The 15,740-nt window shown below is 39.0% G+C and overlaps 1 protein-coding gene across 8 annotated transcripts in view; it reads left to right on the forward strand.

The window, feature by feature from the left end:
• The window catches only part of GOLM2 (golgi membrane protein 2), a 127,857-nt gene that overhangs the window by 38,844 nt on the left and 73,273 nt on the right, over nucleotides 1–15,740 (forward strand). For 4 of the 8 annotated variants that reach the window (XM_077939305.1, XM_015142120.3, XM_015142122.3 and 1 more), the window contains exons 3-6: nucleotides 2,790–2,892; nucleotides 5,521–5,611; nucleotides 10,689–10,836; nucleotides 11,166–11,246. In XM_077939305.1, the coding sequence (XP_077795431.1) occupies nucleotides 2,790–2,892; nucleotides 5,521–5,611; nucleotides 10,689–10,836; nucleotides 11,166–11,246 (423 nt within the window). The remainder of the gene's footprint in view (nucleotides 1–2,789; nucleotides 2,893–5,520; nucleotides 5,612–10,688; nucleotides 10,837–11,165; nucleotides 11,247–15,740) is intronic. The other 4 variants (XM_077939306.1, XM_015142121.3, XM_015142123.3 and 1 more) reach the window with 1 other exon arrangement.

A 15,740-nucleotide genomic window follows, 5' to 3' on the forward strand; every position in this document is an offset into this window, starting at 1 on the left:
TAGCCACAGGCTTTTTGCTGCTGTTTCCTACTGTGATCTCATTGTCTCTATAGAATCAGCGTTCATAGCTGGGGCCCAGGGTTTCTGGTACTTCTGGCCTGCTGTATCTTAGGAGATGGAAACAGGGATCAGGCAACAAGCTGAAAGAGTTTTTTTTTGGCTACCTGGCCACCACAGATCCATCACTTTTATTTGAGATGGGGGGTAAATCAACGACGTTTACATATGGTGAATTAATATTATAAAAAGAGAAATTTGGCCAGGCGTGGTAGCTCACGCTTGTAATCCCAGCACTTTGAGAGGCCGAGGCAGGCAGATCATGAGGTCAGGAGTTCGAGACCAGCCTGGCCAACACAGCGAAACCCTGTCTCTACTAAAAATACAAAAATTAGCTGGGCGTGGTGACGGGTGCCTGTAATCCCAGCTACTCAGGAGGCTGAGGCAGGAGAATTGCCTGAACCCGGGAGGCGGAGATTGCAGTGAGCTGAAATTGTGCCACTGCACTCCATTCTGGGCAACAGAGCTAGACTATGTCGTAAAAGAAAAAAAAAAGAGAAATTTAAAATGTGGCTTGAATATGTAAATACAATGATTAACTACAAATATTTTAAATGAATCATTGATTTTTCATATTGATTATATAATAGTTATGATGCATATTGTTAAACATTATATGTCTCAGCAGATGTTTATGTGACTTAAATTTTTATTCTTCATTATTGCCACAGTTATAATTCCACAATAAAATTTAGGAAGTATAGAAAAAAAGTATATGTTCAAAATTTTACCATTAAACACATTCACTGATAGCACTTTGATATATTTTTATTCTAGTGTATATTCTATTTGATATATATTTTATTCTAGTCTTTTTGTTGCATGAATACAGTTGTAAGTATATGTTTACATCTGCTGTTTAAAAACATCTGCTTTTTATTTTTATTTATAGTTTTTTTTTTTTTTTTTTTTGAGACAGTCTTCCTTTTCGCCCAAGCTGGAATGCAGTGGCATGATCTTGGTTCACTGCAACCTCTGCCTCTGGGTTCAAGTGATTCTCCTGCCTCAGCTTCCTAAGTAGCTGAGATTACAGGCATGCGCCACCACACCTGGCTAATTTTTGTATTTTTAGTAGAGACGGGGTTTCCACTTGTTGGCGAGGCTGGTCTCGAACTCCTGGCCTCATGTGATCCACCCTTTTTACTCAGGAAAGTGGCTGTATATATATCTTCCAAGTGTTTTTGGAGTGCTTTTAGAGTAATAAGACTAATTCTATAATCCTTCTGTAAGAAATAGATGTTATAGTGTTGGTACATTATGGCTAGATGTTATATTTTAATCTTAATAAGCTGTTGCTTATACAGTATAGGCCCCTGTTTTCATTTCTAAAAATTATCTTTTTTTTTTTTTTTTTTGAGACAGAGTCTCGCTCTGTCGCCCAGGCTGGAGTGCAGTGGCCGGATCTCAGCTCACTGCAAGCTCCGCCTCCCGGGTTTACGCCATTCTCCCTCCTCAGCCTCCTGAGTAGCTGGGACTACAGGCGCCCGCTACCTCACCTGGCTAGTTTTTTGTATTTTTTTTTAGTAGAGACGGGGTTTCACCGTGTTAGCCAGGATGGTCTCGATCTCCTGACCTCGTGATCCGCCCGTCTCGGCCTCCCAAAGTGCTAGGATTACAGGCTTGATCTAAAAATTATCTTAATACTACTTTTGCTTAACTGCTAAGGCTGTTAGCTGTTTTTAAAATCACCTATGTATGTAATTAACATTTACTCTTTTCCACCTGCATTTCTTTTGTCTGTAGACTTTAGCTCATGAGGGAATGAAATCTAGAACATGTGTGACTGGTGATTGTGGATTAAACATTTACAAACAAGTGTTTGGCCAGGTTATAATTTACTATCTAGTTTAGAATTTCATGTTATTCATTTCCACTAAAACATTTCAGTCTCAGTCCAGAAATTATGAGCTTTGAAAATGGAATTTTGGGATATGTAGAGCTACCGTCCATAGCCAAACTAGAAATGTATCTAAAATGATTGGCACCTAAGTTGGTTAGTCGAATGTGATTTAAAATGAGAAAGAAAACTTAAAATTTGTACCCATAGTAAACATATCTAAAAAGTATGATTTTTTTTTCCTACTGTAATAAAGCAGATAGGTTTGAAGAGATAGGTAGTTTTTGTATTGTCTCCACAGCTTAGCATGTGTCTACACAAAGTGTAACAATGTGTAATTTAAAGAATATTTTGGGTTGATGTGAAATCCACTGAAGCTATATTGTTTTAAAAATAAATGTTATTGGTCAGGCGTGGTGGCTCATGCCTGTAATCCCAGCACTTTGGGAGGCTAAGGTGGCCAGATTGCTTGAGCCCACAAGTTCAAGACCAGCCTGGGCAACATAGCTAACCCATCTCTACTAAAAATACAAAAATTAGCCGGATGTGGTGTTGCACACCTGTAGTCTCAGCTGCCTGGGAGGCTGAGGTGAGAGGATCACTTGAGCTCAGGAGATGGAGGTTGCAGTGAGCCAAGATTGCACCACTGCACTCTAACCTGAGCGACAGAGCAAGACCCTATCTCAAATAAATAAATAAATGAATAAATTTTATTGACCATGAATGTGTTACAAAAGGCTATTAAATGTTGCATTAGTTGTATAATTTAATTTCCTGGGAGTATTACTGAAAAAACTGAGAATTACGTATAATTAAAAAACATCCCATAGCTTCTGAATAGGAAGCATTACAATGAGTGAACTTGATTCCTTTGGTTCTTACCTTGGGTGGATAGAGCAACTTGCTGAGCTTCGTCAGGAGTTTCTTCGACAAGAAGACCAGCTTCAGGACTACAGGAAGAACAATACTTACCTTGTGAAGAGGTTAGAATATGAAAGGTAAGATGTTACATACAACATATGTTTATGAATCTAAAATATTTGTCCAACTTTTGGACTCAGTTCATTTCTTCCTCTCTGACTTTTGTTTTCCTTTTTTTCTCTTCTTTCATTTTGTTAAGTCTTTTAAATTCCTTTTCTTTTATCTTTCTTTAGCTTTTTGAAATCCAGACTCTTATTTTGATAAATTAAACAGCATGAAGTGTCTCTTAGAGGGCATGCTGAGTTTATGTATGTTGTAAAATTCATTGTGAGACAGAAAATCTTACAAGCTCTGAGTTTTATCAGATGTGGCAAAGATGGAAAGGAGATTTTGATGGGCATCTTTTTGATGGGCATCCAGAAGATGAAACCAGCACTGGGAGATGTTCCCAGAAGAGCTGAGGGCCTGAGTGCTAGCTGCTCTTCTTGTTCTGCATGGCAACCCTCTTACTGATACCTCTAGACTTGGTGATGAGGTTGGGGAACCTCTTACAGGCCTTTCTAGCAATCATTCCTTAAAACTTGTATTATATTTGTAATCAATTTTATGGTAAAAGATATTTTTTAGATTTGTACACCAAAAGTTAGAAAGATCTGCCATATTTTAAAGCATTTTTTGTCCATTTCTGACTTCTTACTCTTGTAGGTTATCAGTTATCATTATACATTTACTTAAATATATGTATTTAAATATATGTACTGAATACATAACAGTATTCAGTATTTTTCTGCATGTCTATAGGATTAAAGATTTAACATATGTAGAGGTAATATATTATTCTAGCATATTAATGTACCAAAACTTCTTTAGTCTTTTCCAATTGTGGGACCACAATAGGAGTTTTCCTTTTCTCACTATAAGACTATCACAGGCTAGGTTATGGTGGTTCACACCTGTAATCCTAACACTTTGGGAGACTGAGACTGGAGAATCATCTGAGCCCAGGAGTTAAAGACCAGCCCAGGCAACATAATGAGACCTCTGTCTCTACAAAAAATTTTTAAAAATTAGCTGGGTATGGTGGCATATGCCTGTAATCCTAGCTGCTTGGAGGCTGAGGTGGGAGGATCGCTTGAGTCCAGGAGATTGAGGCTGCAGTGAGCCATGATAATGCCACTGTACTCTAGCCTGGGCAACAGGGTGAGAACTTGTCTCTTCAAAAAAAAAAAAAAAAAAAAAAAAGACTATCACAGCTATAAAATTTTCTGTGTGAAAAAGATTTCCCAAAACTAGCTGGGTATGCTGGCATACACCTGTGGTCCCAGCTACTCAGGAGGCTGAAGTGGGAGGATCGCATCAGCCTGGGAGGTTGAGGCTGCAGTGAGCCGTTATCATGCCTGCACTCCAGTCTGGGCAACAGAATGAAAGCTTGTCTCAAAAATAAATACATAAATAAATAAATAAATAAATAAAGATTTCCACTCCCCTTATGTTATTTCAGTAGTATATTTTCTCAAATGTAGAATTCCTCAAAAAGAATGCTTTACCAATTTTGTTGCTTTTACCACACAGATGAAAGATTGCTTTCTAAAATGATTGTACTCATTTATAATGTAAATATTTCCCCGTAGCCCTGCCAACGTTGGTTTTAATTCTAATTTAATTTTATTAGTATAGGAATAAGATACTACATATATACATATAGGAAGTTGGTGGGTTTTTTTTTTTTTTTTGTCTTTTTCTTTTTTTGAGACTGAGTCTGTCTCTGACTCCCAGGCTGGAGTGCAGTGGCACAATCTCAGCTCACTGCAGCCTCCACCTCCTGCGTTTAAGCGATTCTCATGCCTCAGCCTCCTGAGTAGCTCGGACCACAGGCATGTACCACCATGCCTGGCTAAATTTTTTGTATCTTTAGTAGAGACAAGGTTTCATTGTGTTGGCCAGACTGATCTTGAACTCCTGGCCTCCAGTGATCTGCCTGCCTTGGCCTCCCAAAGTGCTGGGATTGCACGTGTGAGCCACTGCGCATAGCCACATATAGGAAGTTTAATTTGCATTTTATAATGGTGAAAGTTAACATTTTTCTATATATTTGTCAAGTGTTTCTTTTTGCATGATTGGTCTATGTGTATCCTTTGGCTACTTGGCTAGCAGAAAGTCACCATCTTTATGTTTTGCTTCTGTTCACTTTCTCTTGATGGCACCAGTCTATCTTTATTAGTTTCTCCTGTTCCTAGTATTCTATGGTTTAGCCTTTTATTACAATTTTTAAAGTACTAACTATTGGATGAATCTTCTGCTACCACTCCTTATCAATTCTCGTAATTCTAGCTTTCCTCATCTGTTACTATAAATTAGTCTCACAGTTTTCTCTTCTACAGTATTTTTCTCTTCTGTGATTGAAGTTGGTTCTGATAGTTTTTTTTATAGATGCAATTTATGGAAATAATAGGAAAAGAATTGTTTTTATCTTTGTAATTTCTGTTTTGTCAATTAGCTTTATCAGTATTATCTATCTCCTATTACAAGTTCAAGTATTTTAAAAGTTTGGATTGTGAGCTATTTGTATGCTCTTTGTTTTTTCCAGCCCACTCTCCCCTGCTAACTGAATGTTTTATCTTTCTTAATGTATGTGTCAAATACTGGACAACTTTGAGAATCCAATCCAAGGTAGTATAATCTAAAAGAATGACTTTGTAATTTAGTTTTCAGTGTGGACAGCAGATCAAGGAATTGAGAGCACAGCATGAAGAAAATATTAAAAAGTTAGCAGACCAGTTTTTACAGGAACAAAAGGTAAATTTAAAAAATATACTTAAATCTGAACATATTTTTGTTATAAATCATGATAATTTAGAAATTAAAATTGTAATTTTGTCACAAAACATTATAGTTTAAGTTTTCCAGCCAGCCTAATTCCAAAAGTGATTTACAATGACTTTATTTCTGAGTAAATTAAACATTTGCAAAAATACAATCTTAATTCTTAAAACTGGTCAGTCGTGGTGGTTCACGCCTGTAATCCCAGCACTTTGGGAGGCTGAAGTGGGTGGATCACTCGAGGTTAGGAGGTCAAGATCAGCCTGGCCAACATGGGGAAACCCCATCTCTACTAAAAATACAAAATATAGCCAGGTCTGGTGGTGCATGCCTGTAATCTCAGCTACTCAGGAGGCTGAGGCAGGAGAACTGCTTGAGCCCAGGAGACGGAGGTTACAATGAGCCAAGATCATACCACTGCACTCCACGGAGGTTACAGTAAGCCAAGATCACACCACTGCACTCCAGCTTGGGCGACACAGTGAGACTCCGTCTCAAAAAAAAAAAAAATTAAATTAATTTTGAACCAAAATATCCATCTTTTTTTAAAAATAATTTTTGTTGTTAATATATTTCTCAGATCGTAAAGTGGGCAACTTTTTTACTGAAAATCAACTACTTCCTTTTTTATGCATTTGAGAAATAGAAAAAAAAGAAACACTTTTTCCTTTATTATCAATCTCTGTTATTCTGACACCCTTTCCTTAAGCACAGAAATGAGACACTAGCCACCATAACCAGTTTGATTCATACTTTTGGCAGGGCGGCAAATTCTTTTATTAATTCATTTTAAGTTAATATATATTATGAAGATTTTTTAAGCAATAGAAGAAATTGTCTGAAGATTACTAGTTATTAAGGACATGATTCATTTTTTTATACCCTGTAATCTTACCTGACTAGGCACGATTTGTCTGAACTCTTGTGATTTAAAGGAAAGAAAGATTTAATAGTGAAAAGTATTTGTTTTGCTCTTTGGTAGCATCTCAACTAAAGGACTAGAAGTTAAGGATATCAGGTTTTCATTCTCAGCTTTTTCACAATTTTATAGTAGGATATAGAGGGTGTCATTTCTTTCTCTATTTCATTTTTTGAATCTACAAAGTGGAATAGCTGCTACTTATCTGCAGTCTACTTTGAAGAGGTATAAGGATGGATTGGTGGAAGAAGGCAGGCCTGAGTGAGCTACCATAGTAACGGCATTGAGGGCAATCAAAAGGTATTATTGAGACACTGGAGGGTTAAAATAACATAATGGAACACAAAAGGAAGGGGAAGAGAGATTTGCTATTGCAATTGTGTCATTATAAGCGTAGTATATAAATAATGGGATAAGTTTGCTCTCTTCTATTCTTTTAAGGAAGACAGATGAGAGCTTTCCCTTTTTTTCCAAGCCAGTGTAATTCTCTTTCTGTTCTTCTATACTAGGCTATTTTTATGGTATTAATTAACTAATGCCTCTCCAATTATTCCTTGCCATTATCCTACCCTAATGGAAGAAGGCGTGGCAGGAATTGAGGTGCCCAGATAACTTCTCCTTTCTGGGCAGCACATCAGGCCTTACTCTCTAGATTAGCTACCTAATTCTACTCCCCACCCTTCATTTCCTGTTCTTTAACTACTATAGCAAGTTGGTTCTGTGCAATTTGAGTTTTCATAGAGACAAATCCAATGTTAGCTATATGAAATAAGCATAAATTGTATTCAGGGCTTTATCTTTTTGATTGTTTATGAATCTTAAAATTAATTAACCAGCCACATGTCTATCACAGAAATGACTCTGGAAAAGGAGACAGCAAACTATAGCCCACAGGCTGAATTCAGCTCGCTGCCTGTTTTTGTACTGTTTAGAGGCCAAAAGTGTTTTTCACATTTTCAAATGATGAAAAAAATTGAGAAAATTATCTTAGTACATTGGAAAATTATAGAAATATTTATTTTGGTGTTCATACATAAAATTTTATTGAGACACAACCATGCGTTCATGCTATAGGGACAGAGAAACTCTCATAGCCCAGAGAAGACTAAGGAGACCTGAGGACTTAAATGTAGTGTAGTAGCCGGGGACGGTGGCTCATACCTGTAATCCCACCACTTTGGAAGGCCAAGGTGGGTGGATCACGAGGTCAGGAGTTTGAGACCAACCGGCCAACATGGTGAAACCTCGTCTCTACTGAAAATACAAAAAGTTAGCCGGGCATGGTGGCTGGTGCCTGTAATCCCAGCTACTCAGGAGGCTGAGGCAGGAGAATCCCTTGAACTGGGGAGGCGGAGGTTGCAGTGAGCCAATACTGCGCCACTGCACTCCAGCCTGGCAACAGAACGAGACTCCATCTCAAAAATTAAAAAATTAAAATAAATGCAGTGTAGTATCCTGAATTGGATCCTGAAACAGAAAATGGACTTAGTGGAAAAACTGGTGAAATCTAAGTCTGGAGTTTAGGTACTAATAATATACTGATTTTTTTTTTTTAGTTTTGCAAATGTATCATGGTAATTATGGATGGTACATTAATAGGATGTTAACATTAGGGGAAACTGGGTAAGGGGTGATTACTTTTCTGTAAATCTAAAATTATTTCAGAATAAGAAGTTTATTTTAAAAACAATCAATAGGTCCCCTAACCAAATCACAAACATTGCATCTAGAAAAGCATTTTATTTTATTAATATTAATATTGTCCATTCATAGAAAGGTACTGTCAATAATGCATTAAAGAGACAACATCTTTGTTAACTGCTTTCAATGGAAAAGTATTTTTGAACAGTAGCTTGTTGACTTTTAATTTTGTTCAATATTTGTCTTACCCACATCTGCAAAAGAGTGAAGAGTACTATAGCAATAGCCTTATGAGATAGCATAATAGTGAAGATGCACAGAGATGCAAGCTGGATGCTCAAGTTGTGCCTCATGGATTTTCTCACCCTTGGTGTTTATGTTAGACATGTTCAAAAATTTCAGTTTATCATTTCATTCATCAATGATTAAGCTATCAGAATTGATTATAGCTTACCAAGTTACAGGAAATGTGGGATTTGGAGTCAGAAAGACTGTGATTAGAATTCCTTCTTCACAATTCTCTAGTTTTGTGACTTTGTACAAACTGCTTAATTTTTTTTTTTTTTTTTTCTGAGACTGAGTCTTGCTCTGTCGCCCAGGCAGGAGTGCAGTGGCCCCATCTCGGCTCACTGCAACCTCCACCTCCCGAGTTCAAGCGATTCTTCTGCCTCAGCCTTCTGAGTAGTTGGGATTACAGGCGTGGGCCACCACGCCCGACTCAGCTTTGTATTTTTAGTAGAGACGGGGTTTCACCACATTGGTCAGGCTGATACCGAACTCCTGACCTCGTGATTCACCCACCTCGGCCTCCCAAAGTGGTAGAATTACAGGCATGAGCCACCGCGCCTGGCCCAAACTGCTTTTTTTTTTTTTTTAAAGTGGAGTCTCGCACTGTTGCCCAGGCTGGAGTGCAGTGGCGTGATCTCGGCTGGCTGCAAGCTCCACCTCCCGGATTCGCGCCATTCTTCTGCCTCAGGCTCCCAAGTAACTGGGACTACAGGCGCCCGCCACCACACCCAGCTAATTTTTTTGTATTTTTTAGTAGAGACGGGGTTTCACCGTGTTAGCCAGGATGGTCTCAATCTCCTGACCTCGTGATCTGCCCACCTCGGCCTCCCAAAGTGCTGGGATTACAGGCATGAGCTACTGCGCCTGGCCTTAACTTCTAAACTGCTTAATTTTTTAAAGCCTCAGTTTTGTTTTGTTTTTCTCAAAACTATGAATTTTTTTTCTACTAGAGTACAGCTATGAAAGCAATTTGGAAACTGTGAAGCACGATGGAAATATTTGTTGATTTTACCTGCCAGGACACTGGAATACCTACACCTGATTGTCAGAGTATCCTTTCTCCTTTATTGTGACACATTCTTAAGATTTGACTCTTGTGGCCGGGTGCGGTGGCTCACGCCTGTAATCCCAGCACTTTGGGAGGCTGAGGTAGGCGGATCATGAGGCCAGCAGATTGAGACCACCCTGGCTAACACAGTGAAACCCCCTGTCTACTAAAAATACAAAAAATTAGCCGCGCGTGGTGGCGGGCGCCTGTAGTCCCATCTACTCGGGAGGCTGAGGCAGGAAAATGGCGTGAACCCAGGAGGCGGAGCTTGGAGTGAGCCGAGATCCCACCACTGCACTCCAGCCTGGGCTGCAGAGGAAGACTCTGTCTCAAAAATAAAAAAGATTAAAAAAAAAAAAGATTTTGTTCTTGTTTTCCTAGATTCCATATAAATTTTTTCGTACTATTTTTATAACATTACTAAGAATTACATTTCATACTGCTTTAGAGTTTACAAAGCATTTATAGATGCATTAAATGTTGACTAGAGGAACCCATATATGGCATCCCAAACTTGTGTACTTGACCCCTTGCTGCTCCCAATTTTCCACGGAGGCAAACTCAATACTCTCCATCGAGAGAATTGAGTTAGGCCTAACCATATACTTGAAGATTTGCATTTCCAAGAAGATGCTAGGTTAGGAACAGGGTTGGAGGAAGCACCGACCTGTTTATTGTCCTGCCATTACTTGCTGTGCTTCGGTGGCCAGCACACTTAGGAAGAAGATTGCCTGTTTTTCACCCTTGCTCTTGAAGAAGCACCTGTATGCCAGTCTCCTCCTTTCTGCCATCCTGCTTGATTCTAACATATGCTTACAGAGAACCCACCCTGCCCATAGCACCCAGGAAAATGCCCAATTGTAGGCCATCAGGGCAAGGTGTAGTACTCAGCAGGCTGTCTTGCAGAATCAGACACCTCAGCATAGCCAAACAGAGTCACCTCTGATTGCCAAATCATTCATTTACTGTAGCTAGAGATTTTCAAAAGTGTTATTCTTTGACTTTTTATCAGGTATAAAAATCACACAGAAAATAATGTATCCTGCATCTCCAATTGTTCATTATTTGAACGCATTTGAACCATTTAATTAATAGTTGTGTCAGTGGTTTAACAATTTGAACTGAAAAATATTTATTGTTACCGAATCTTTATCTAGCAGCAAGAGTCCCACAAGATTCAATCAAATGGTGGAAAAGAATTGGATATAAACGATCAAGTCGTACCTAAAAATATTCCAAAAGTAGCTGAGAATGTTGCAGATAAGAATGAAGAACCCTCAAGCAATCATATTCCACATGGGAAAGGTATTATTATTATTATTATTTTGTTTTGTATTAATAGGATATTAACTTTTTCTTCCCATTTTTAAGTGAATATTTTCAATCAGAAAGAAAATTGTTTGATTTTAGTTCACACATGATTAAGTGTCTTCATTGTTTCAAATTTGGATCCTTTGATGAAAGAGAAAAAAGAGTAAGTTATTTTAGAGTTACAGCTATGTCCAAAGCAAGATATAAAGATGTTCAGTTGATGTAGTCTATTACTTTTAGAAACTGATTGTTACATTCCTTCAAAACATTTTCAAATTATGTAAGAAAAATTATAGAATTCTATATTTCTGTTACTTGAGCAGAACAAATCAAAAGAGGTGGTGATGCAGGGATGCCTGGAATAGAAGAGAATGACCTAGCAAAAGTTGATGATCTTCCCCTTGGTAAGTAAAAATTGTTAGAGAATTCAACTAAAGTGATGATAATACATTTCATGTGACCCCATTCTCTTTTTGGATAACACTTGGAAAAGTCAGATATCTGGATGATTGATATTTCTAGTTAATTAAGTACCCATTAATTGCCAGGACTTTTTTTGGATACTACTTTTATAAAATTTTTTGCTAAGATGTATAAAATGCTTGTTTTTACCTTGATAAGAATCACCTATATTTGAATCTTTTCTTCACGACTCAGAGTTTTTGCTTATGACAGTTGTACTATATAGAGTCATTTATGTTTACTAAAGGTATGCATGGCTCTTTTCTTTCCTACCAAATGTGCCCAGATTCCTGTGTTGTTGGTGTGCTTTAATATGGCATAGTAATACCCTAATAAGAGTTATTTAATTATTTAGTTTTGAGGGCTTGGTTGTCCTTTTAGTGAATTACCCCACACTTTTGGATAGTTTACCATTTTTTTTCTTCTTTTCTGGCCACTTCTGTTCATTGTGTCTCTTTCCTCCTTAACGTGTCTGCTTCTTGTCCATTTTCACTTGCAGTCCTCATCCCACTTGTTGCTATCCTAATCCCCTTCATTTTTTTCCTTCATGTCTCTTCTTTGTTTTTCTTGCTATATCTGTGTTTCTTGGCTATTAATGGTACTCCTCCCTGCTGACTCCAATTTATTATGGTAGAAAAATAAGAAATTAACAGCATGCCTCTGCTGCTTTTGGCTGATTTTATTTCTTCTCAATCTCAGTAATTACTTCTGTGATTATAGCTAGTTGTACATGACTGAAATTGCTGAATGTTTAGACCAAATAAATGAAATATTTGTCCTTTCATTTATATAGTTTTGTTGTCTTTTCAAATTCTTATGGGTTTGCAATTCATAGCGATTTCCCCTAAAATAAAGGTAAGGACAAAAGCAATAACATGAATTTGAAAATAAAGAATCAGAATTAGCAAGCTTTGTTTGTAAGAAAATGAAGTAATCCAATGATTTTTTAAAATTAATTAATTTTGAGATACAAAAATCTCTGACGCTCAGGCTAGAATGCGGTGGCGCGATCTTGGCTCACTGCAACCTCAGCCTCCCAGGTTCAAGCATTTCTCCTGCCTCATCCTCCTGAGTAGCTGGGATTACAGGTGTGTGCCACCATGCTCAGCTAATTTTTGTATTTTCAGTAGAGGCGAGGTTTCACCGTGTTGGCTAGCTGGTCTCAAACTCCTAACCTCAAGTGATTCTCCCGCCTTGGCCTCCCAAAATGCTGGGATTACAAGCATGAGCCACCAAGCCCGAACTCTTTTTAACATTTTTTTTAATTTAATTTTTTTTTCTTTTCTTGAGACAGGGTCTCACTCTGTCACCCATGCTGGAATGCAGTGGTGCAGTCATGAGTAACTGCAGTCTTGATCTCCTGGGCACAAGCTATCCACCCACCTCAGCTTCCTGAATAACTGAGACTACAGGTGTGTGCCATCATGCCCAGCTAATTTTATTATTTTCTTTATTTTTTATTTTTTATTTATTTATTGTTTTTGAGACGGAGTCTTGCTCTGTCGCCCAGGCTGGAGTGCAGTGGCCGGATCTCGGCTCACTGCAAGCTCCGCCTCCCGCGTTCACGCCATTCTCCTGCCTCAGCTTCCCGAGTAGCTGGGACTACAGGCGCCCGCCACCTCGCCCAGCTAGTTTTTTGTATTTTTTAGTAGAGACGGGGTTTCATCGCGTTAGCCAGGTTGGTCTCGATCTCCTGACCTCGTGATCCGCCCGTCTCGGACTCCCAAAGTGCTGGGATTACAGGCTTGAGCCACTGCGCCCGGCTTCTTTATTTTTTTTATTTTTGTGATATGGGATCTCGCTCTGTCACCCAGGCCAGAGTACAGTGGCATGATCACAGCTCACTGCAGCCTCGATCTCCCAGGCATAAATGATCTTCCCACCTCAGCCTCCTGAGTAGCAGGGACTACAGGCATGTGCCACAACACCTGACTATTTTTTATAGTTTTTTGTAGAGATAAGTTTTCATCATGTTGCCCAGGCTGGTCTCGAACTCCTAGCCTTAAGCGATCTGCCTGCCTTGGCCTCCCAAAATGCAGGGATTACAGGCATCAACTACCATGCCCAGCCTGTTTTCTTTATTTTTCTGTAGAGACAAGGTCTCACCATGTTGCCCAGGCTGATCTCAAAACTCCTGGACTTGCGTGATCCTCCCACTTCAGACTCCCAAAGGGCTGGGATTACAAACATGGGTCACTGCACCCAGCCAACAAATATATAGAGAGAGAGCCAAAAATTACATATATTTTTTTCAGACAGGGTCTCGTTCTGTTGCTCAGGCTAGAGTGCAGTGATCGTTGTTGATGGTAGCCTCAAACTCCTAGGCTCAAGCCATCCTCCCACCTCAGCCTCCTAAGACTACAGGGGCACACCACCACACCTGGCTAATATTTTTATTTTTGTAGAGACAGTGCCTCACCGTGTTGCCCAGGCTACTCTTTAACTCCAGACCTCAAGCAATAGTCCCGCCTCAGCCTCTCAAAGCACTGGGATTGTAGGCAGGAGCCGTGGTGCCTAGCTGTAATCCAATGATTTTTAAAGTGTGGTCTTTGGATCAGCAGTATCAGCATTACCCAGGAACTTGTTAGACCTGCAAATTCTTAGGTCCCATTCCAGACCTACTTAATCAGAAATTTTGGAATGGAGCCCAGTAATTTGTTTTAAAAAGCTCTCCTAGTGATTTTGATCTATGCTAAAGTTTGAGAACCACTGACTTAGATGTTAAAGAAATATCAGGGCAGGAACTCTGTATTCTTCTAAATTTTTTTAGCACTTACTGTAGTCACAGTTGAGTTTTAGGTTGATTAATCTATTTTACATTGCGCTTGTATATTTTAAAAACTATACCCAAAGTTTTGTCAAGGACATACTGCTGGTGTCTGATAGAAGCACTCTATTCAGGTATGAGCAAGAGTTGGCTACCTGCATACATTTATTTTTCATGTAATATACCTACAAAGTTATTATTTGTATTTAAGTATATATAATTTGTAACCTCTATTGTTTATTTCCACATACTTTTCTCTTTTTTTGTTTTTTGTTTTTTGTTTTTGTTTTTTTTTTTTGAGACAGAGTCTCACTCTGTCGCCCAGGCTGGAGTATAGTGGCGCGATCTTGGCTCACTGCAAGCTTTGCCTCCCAGGTACACACCATTCTCCTGCCTCAGCCTTCTGAGTAGCTGGGACTACAGGCGCCTACCACCACACCTAGCTAATTTTTTGTATTTCTAGCAGAGATGGGGTTTCACCGTGTTAGCCAGGATGGTCTCGAGATCCTGACCTTGTGATCCGCTTGCCTCGGCCTCCCAAAGTCCTGGGATTACAGGTGTGAGCCACTGCGCCCGGCCTATTTCCACATACTTTTCAAGTTAAAATTTTGTCATTATTACTCTAAATGTGTAATGTCTCCATTTATTTTCTCATTGGTCATAATTTATTACCCAGCCACCAGGAAGTTCCAGTGTTTAGGGTAAAATGAAATGGGAATACAAGAGATAGAGATCTTGTCTTGACCATTATTAGGTATATTGTCCTATCAGACAGTGGTTTTCAAATGTCTTTCACACATGAGCCATTCCAACAGATAGAAATCTTATCTTGCCTCTTCTGCTTCCTTAATAATAATAATTTAAAAAGTACACAACAATTTTATTTATTTTTTATTTTTTATTTTTTTGAGACTGAGTTTCACTCTGTCGCCTAGCCTGGAGTACAGTGGCACCATCTTGGCTCACTGCATCCTCCGCCTCCCAGGTTTAAGCAGTTCTCTTCCTCAGCCTCCTGAGTAGCTGGGATTGCAGCGCCCACCACCACTCCTGGCTAATTTTTTTAAATATTTTTAGTAGAAACGGAGTTTCACCATCTTGGTCAGGCTGATCTTGAACTCCTGACCTCGTGATCTATGCGCCTTGGCTTCCCAAAGTGCTGGGATTACAGGCGTGAGCCACCACGCCTGGCCAATTTTATTAGATTTTATAAGAATGAGTAGTGCTACTGTTGATGAGATGCCAACAAATTCATTATCTGATTTTTACAACGTGAACTTGCCATATGCAACTTACATGGTTGTAGCACTATAATCTGGAACTGGGAAAAACACCAAGTATGTTAAAATTTTGTGTAAATTGATCATTAATGTAAAAAATGTCTCTATGCAGACATTTTCTACATTGTCATGGCATATTAAAGGCCTTCTTCTGGATTTTTTTTTTAACTTTTATTTTTATTTATTTATATTTTTTGGGACAGGGTCTTGCCCTGTCACCCAGGCTGGAGTGCAGTGGAATGATCATGGCTCACTGAAGCCTTGACCTCCTGGGCTCAAGTGGTACTCCCACATCAGCTCCTGAGTAGCTGGGACTACAGGCATGTGCCATCACACCCAGCTAATTTTGTTGTTGTTGTTGTTGTTTGTAGAGACAGGGTCTCGCTATGTTA

The sequence above is a fragment of the Macaca mulatta genome, chromosome 7 (genome assembly GCF_049350105.2).
Source record: "Macaca mulatta isolate MMU2019108-1 chromosome 7, T2T-MMU8v2.0, whole genome shotgun sequence".
In the NCBI taxonomy this organism is placed as follows: domain Eukaryota; kingdom Metazoa; phylum Chordata; class Mammalia; order Primates; family Cercopithecidae; genus Macaca; species Macaca mulatta.